The sequence below is a fragment of the Lutjanus erythropterus genome, chromosome 14, assembly GCF_056507025.1.
Source record: "Lutjanus erythropterus isolate fLutEry1 chromosome 14, fLutEry1.hap2, whole genome shotgun sequence".
Lineage (NCBI taxonomy): Eukaryota > Metazoa > Chordata > Actinopteri > Lutjaniformes > Lutjanidae > Lutjanus > Lutjanus erythropterus.
This window is the reverse complement of record NC_139330.1, coordinates 14,454,130-14,460,315: the sequence shown is the minus strand read 5'-3', so window position 1 is coordinate 14,460,315 and position 6,186 is coordinate 14,454,130. Positions and strand designations below refer to the sequence as shown.

The 6,186-nt window shown below is 42.1% G+C and overlaps 1 protein-coding gene across 3 annotated transcripts; it reads right to left on the bottom strand.

Moving 5' to 3' along the window:
- Positions 1-1,942: 1,942 nt before the first annotated feature.
- On the bottom strand, positions 1,943-5,791 carry ccnj (cyclin J). 3 transcript variants are annotated; one of them, XM_084736493.1, is made up of 6 exons: positions 5,653-5,791; positions 5,331-5,422; positions 4,051-4,261; positions 3,667-3,966; positions 3,086-3,245; positions 1,943-2,943 (listed from the first exon to the last, which is right to left on the bottom strand). In XM_084736493.1, the coding sequence occupies exons 2-6, from the start codon at positions 5,397-5,399 to the stop codon at positions 2,589-2,591; spliced, it is 1,095 nt and encodes a 364-aa protein (XP_084592619.1). In that variant the 5' UTR covers positions 5,400-5,422; positions 5,653-5,791; the 3' UTR covers positions 1,943-2,588. The 3 variants fall into 3 exon arrangements, with proteins under 3 accessions (XP_084592619.1, XP_084592620.1, XP_084592621.1); XM_084736494.1 differs by having other exon boundaries at positions 5,736-5,776; XM_084736495.1 differs by lacking the exon at positions 5,653-5,791 and adding an exon at positions 5,533-5,612.
- Positions 5,792-6,186: the final 395 nt, after the last annotated feature.

Here is a 6,186-nt window from a genome sequence, read left to right as displayed (position 1 = left end):
CCCTCCTTTCAAGCTCCACACACTTGGAGAATGAATTCCAGTGAGCAGTAAAAGTCTTCCGGAGGCTTGTGGTGGAATACACTAACACCATTTGCTGTTTTTTCCCATCAGCTGTCATTTGTGAGGCATTATTTTCATGGTTTCTTGGCATTTTGTGTCTGTATTAAGAGACCAAACAGCAGAAAGATAACAGGAAAAAGAGGGGAGAAAGCTGGGGAATGACACGCAATAAAGGCACCTCAACCCAAGGGCATCCTTCCTTTCACTATATTCTGAACACTCTACAGCTGGAAATTACATTTTTTATTAACTCCTGCTGCTGGCTCCAAGACCTCATGATAAGCTGCTGTCACTATCTCACCTGCTGAACAAGTAGAGAGCATTTTAATACGGCCACAGTGACAGATACAAAACCACCAGCAGCACTTGACAGGGACTTTCTTCTGACAAGTATCTGAAAACTGCCTATAATATATATACTCAGGGCCCACTTTATTATGAACACCTGTACAATTGCATGCAACCGCTCCGCCTAACATCTATCTTTGCAAAGCTCATAATGTTCAGTTCCTGGTGACATTGTTGGAAATGTGTAAATTCAAGTATGTTTATTATCGAGGTCACAAAGATGCCGTTGTACCGGACCACATTTACTCATTGCTACTTTTGTCCTTTCATTTACATATATGAGGGCTGCAGAGTTAGAATTAGAAACACCTCTCAGTATTATGCAGTCCATTGAGCCCATGAGGGGTGATGACTGGTTAGAGTTACATAAGAATATCAGGGTAAGCCAGTCAGAGATAGCGCATGGTGCATCATGCCTTTGCCATTGCAGTATTTGTAAATTCCTGACTAGTACGACACCAGCACCAAGTATGACCTCAGTGCTCATGCGTAACTGAATGAACGCCTTTACAGCTGCATTTCCAACCCAAACTTTTAAGCCCAGCCTGTCGTTGTCTGTGCTTCCACTGTGGTCTGAAAATGCACAAAGATTAGGCAAATTCTGATGTTTTTACATGTACTTTTTGTGCAGGACTTTAAAGAGAGGGAGAGACATTATTATTCGTGTAACAGTAAGCATGGATTTCATCCTGAGCATAAACGCTCAATAAGGCTGGGACTTTGTCGACTCGTCAGTCCATCTGTTGTATGCGTTAATCTGTAATTCCCATATTAATGTGTTGAATCACCATGAATATAAAACAATCTGCTTTGAAGCTGAAAATAAAATGCTGGGAGTATGCGACCAATCAGAAATGTTTGGCACTCGAGCCCCAACCCCAAAGTACTAGAACTGGGCCCTGACAAAACGTAGCAAAACAGAAATGGTGCTGCATTGTACACCATGTTGTGTACACAAGCACGCTGCACCGCGCTGCCTTTTTAATATCCCAGTGTTTACATACATGCAGCTGCTGATTGGGTAACACCTGTGGCTCACCCACCAAATGAGAGAAAACTCAAAGCCTGTTGCACATCCTTGTGCACTGTTTTGAGGAAATGTGACATTTAATCTGGAAACCGTAGTGAAACGGTGCACACTATTTTCAGACTGAACGTGCCTCTGGTCCCTGCGGTGAAAATGCATCGAGTTTCTCTGAAGGTTCCTAGTCCCAGCACTTATTGCAGAAAGAGTATGCTTTTGTCTAAAGCCAGTATTTGGTTTGTCCACACAGGGCTACTGAGGAAACACATAGATGCACCATTACAGACTCTGTAGAGGAAGATCTGCGCCCTCTGTCTGTAAAAACAGATCATTGTAAGCTAACAAAAACATGATTCTAATTTTCAGGTGGATTATACACTGATAAAAATACATTGATGAATATTATATTCCATTTCTGTCAGTAGATCCTTATAAATCTTACGGACTGGCCCTTTAAACTTGGAGTTACTATATTTAGGCAATATCAAAGAAATGCACAGGACAAAAATCTCAGTTCAACTAACACAGACTTGTATTTTTTATTTAAAACTATCATTGTAGAAGTGCACAGCACTGACTGAAATCCTCTGTGTACAGAAGAGCAGCTATCTCTCTCTGCTAATAACGTGACTAGCTGAGTATATTCTTTTCTAGTTTTACAAATGACACTCATCCCACAAAAACAAAAGAAAAAACAAAAACAGAACACCAACACAAACTGTGCTCTCTTATTTCAACCATAAAGTCCCTTTTTGCCCTTCATCTTCGCATAGTAATAGTCATAAAGTCTACAGGCAAGAGGTATTTGTACGTTCAATACGTCTGAGGTAATCTGGCTCAAATAAATACAAGACTTTTGGTCTGTAGCTAAATTATACAGTAACACTAATGGGTACATAGGTGCAAACTCTGTCTAGCCAACTCACAACATTCATACTTGATATCTCAAACAAAGAAAAATCCCTAATGCAGCCTCTCCACAGGAAATTACAGCAGCGTATGCATATTGCACATTGCGTACACCTTGTAGTTCAAAGTGCTGACCAATCTCATCAAGTCCTTTCAAATTAAAAACATTTTTCCTTTACTGTATTCTGTTCAAGGGAAACCAATGATATCTCTTACTCCACAGAAATGACAAAATCCTGACAACAGATCATCTGTCAAAGCATGGGGCAGCGCAGCTGTAGTGCATGCTGACTTGGTAAGCCCTGTTGGGAATGTTGGACTTTGGATCCAGTGAAGAAGTGATAGCCTGGATGTTGCCATGCTGGGGGCCGTTAGGAGCCTGCAGGCTGGCGGTTGAGTGGCTGAGGTAGGAGGCGGGCCTGTGGTTAGGGGCCAGGCCTGGCTGCGGAGCCTGCTGGGGATACTGAATGCTGGGCCGGTGCAGGTACTGCGCCACAGCGGCTGTCTGGCCTGAACTGTGGTACACCGACTGGCCCTGCTGCTGCGGCCCGGGCTGCTGGCACTTCTGCTTGTTGGCCTCTTTGACATCACTGTCATGTGCACTAGAAAAATAGGAAGAAAGAGTTGTGCTGTTGATTAGGTCTCTCTTTTTGAATGTAAAGCATGAAATCTGTAACCTATTGTTTGTACTGAGGGTTAGATCATATTGCACTTGCACTCATTTTTTATCGAACAGTTACACACATGAGTAGTTTCTGAGAACATGGGACCAGGTTCTCCCATGTGTAGCCTGTCAGGCGCTGCAGTCGGGGTGGCCATGTCGGGGACAGGTGGAGGATGAGGCGGGAGGTGGCAACACACGCAGCAGCCACCAATGAGGGGGCAAAACACAAAAACACATGATCTGAGGGAAGAAAGGAAACAGCAAGTTACTAAGATGGACATGGCTAGCCATAGCTAAAGCTGCATCTACTTACTGATTTCTCAGTAGCTTTTAACTGTAATTTAAAAATAACATCTTAAATCCAATCATGATGGTGCACAACTGCAACACCAAGAAGCTTCCTTCAGTTTGTGTTCATTTGTTTGGATGACAGAGAGCACACAACTGTGGTTTCATAAGCTTGACCACCAGAGCACCAGTAGCGAGGCAGACGGTGAATCAGAGAAATAAAATGTTGTCTGATTGTTTCACAGCAGTTATGGTCTAAGCACAAATAAACACCTCCCACATCGTTACACAACCCTGTGGTAAACCTCTGCAATACCCGATTCTGTCTCAGTGTGACCTAAGAGCTCCAAATACCTCATGAAATACACTTTACCTTGCAAGGAAACCTCCAGGAAGTATTCAGCATACTTGGCCAGGTACAGTTTGGTCTTCTCCAGGCAGGTCATGGGCCCGCCATCATGGAGGTCTCCCTCATGGACGGCAATAGACTGGTAATATTCTATGAAATGAGCAGCTGTAGGGAGGTACAGGTTCCACTGAAAAGTTTCCAGCAGGAGCAGCTCCATGTGGAGTAAACCCTGCTTGGTCAGGACCAGGTTCATGTTGCTCATGCAGCCCAGGCTGTTCAGAGTCTCCAGCTTGGGCACCCGGTCCTCCCTTTCCTCAAATTTGCCTGCAACAAGGAGCAAAACCTGCATCACGCCACGCAGAGAGCGAACAGTCACAAGCTGGAGCGCGAGGTCAGTTCTAAACTTACTGGCCAAAAGAAGACATGAGAGCGAGACCATGTGAAGCTGCTGCACGGTCACATCATAGCGGTCCATGAAGAGGTCCAGCAGGTAGACAGCCAGGTGTCTTGCTGCAGGACAGAGCCTGAAGCGGTTGCTGACGATGGCTATGAGGTCTGCAAAGTATCGCCTCAGGTTGAGCTGAGGGGACTGGCCTTTGTAGGAAGGCAACTTGAGCTCCTGTTAGACGACATGTTGGGTTTGAGATCTCACAGCACACAGGTTTAGTTCAGTTATAATACTACGTATACACAACATACTTGCAAAAATATGTACAATACACATGAACACCAAGGTTATTATAATTGACTAAAACTGAAAAGAAAACTTAGTGTTTATTATGTTTTTTTGGGGGGGGGAGCAATGGCTGATACTTCTGTACAGTGGCGTGTGTAGATATGTAGTCAGAAGCAAGAGCCATGATGTAAACAGCTTCATAAAAACAGATTTCATCTAAAATTTCAGGATGTCAAGGGCAACCATCAACTTTCTCTATCTATGCAAGAGTCTTGTGACAAGACACTACAGGTAAGTCGAGTGACGTAAAAGTTGCATAATGAATTCCAACATCAGGGACAGATTGTGAAGATAATATGAAACACAGTGCCCTGACTGTACTTACGAGACACACAAGTCATTACACTCAGGTGTGTTAAGCTCATTTTAAACATCTTTTTAGCTGATCAGATTCACATTGAGGTGCAGGAGCTTACAAACACATGTTTTAGGTTTTATTTTGAGAAATTCCTAATGCAGTAGTAGCTGCATTCTCTGTCATCTGATTTAAAACAGTTTAATGATATCAACAATCTTAAATATTTCACATAAACCAACAAGACATTTTTGATATACTGTAGAAAGAATTAAAGCCTGCATATGTGATTTGATCGGGATATTTTTATGGTTTAAGTATATTAAACATTATCTATCATTGCTACATAGTTAATTTTAGGAACAAACAGGACAGGAATTTGAGACAACAGGTTGTAATAAGGCAATGTCCTCAGTTTTTCAGGACGTCTAGTCACTCTACCTGCATCTGATTTAGGACCACATAAAATTATTTAATTTAATCTTAGTTATTCTTTTTTATGTACTATCTATCTAAACTTTTTCATGCTATTATTAACTGTGTTATCATTGATGCTGTCGTGAAACATGTCTGAGCTGAAACATGTATAATCAAAAAAAAATTTAAAGTTTTGGGCCACTTCTTTCTGCGTGACCGCAGCCTGAGTGTCCCACTCACTTTGTATCGCAGCGCCTGGTAAATATCTGCAGCGAGTTGTCCTTTCCACCATTGGTCCTCTAGCTCCATTTAACTCAGTGCTTTGGAAACCTCTGAAAGGCAAAACACGTGAAAGACAATCGGTCAACTCAGACTTGGTGCTGCAGATGATCCGCACACGGAAAAGGAGTTATCTGACGCACAAGGAAACTATAAAACCAACTTTCTGAAGTTTAGTGTTCACGTTAGCGGATCGGCAGTGGTCACCGTCGCCAATGGCATGTCGTTTATTTTATTTCCCTCAACTAGAATATAAAGAAATGGTTCAAAAGCGGAGACTCACCCAATGAGCACATGTAAAGAATATTACGGGGCAGTTTTACTGAAGTAAGCTTCAATTCAAACTAGCCAAACATGCTTGCTCACACTCATTGTTGTAGTCAGTGAGGCTCCTCTTCGACTCAACACGAGTTCAGCAAAAACGCTACTGATGCCTTCCATTGTTGTCGGAAATAACAGATTCATGTTGAGAGCGCGTGAAAAATCAACAGAAAAATGGAGGTGGGAGCTTAAAAGTGCTGTTTTGTGTGTGGCAGTACAAAACTGGTAATAAAACAGGTTTTTATTTGTACATTTGTGCAACAAGACATACATTGTTTATCACATCTTGTCATGATTTGATTTAATCTATTCCCTTAAGGTATAAAATGTCTTCATACAAGCTTGATTCGGTTTTGAAACCACATTTAACTTTCTTGTACAATGGCATTATTAACCAATAATATTTAAGTGCGAATTTATACTGTCAGCCAGAGGGGATTTCTGAATAGCATAGAAGTTTCCGATTATCACTTGAAAGCATCAATCCACCGCCAGA

Excerpts from the sequence above, each read along its gene's own strand:
- ccnj (XM_084736493.1), bottom strand. The coding sequence starts at position 5,399 with ATGGAGCTAGAGGACCAATGGTGGAAAGGACAACTCGCTGCAGATATT. Across the intron at positions 4,262-5,330 it reads ACCAGGCGCTGCGATACAAA|GAGCTCAAGTTGCCTTCCTA; the intron begins GTGAGTGGGACA and ends GTCGTCTAACAG. Across the intron at positions 2,944-3,085 it reads TGTTCTCAGAAACTACTCAT|TGCACATGACAGTGATGTCA; the intron begins GTGTGTAACTGT and ends CTATTTTTCTAG.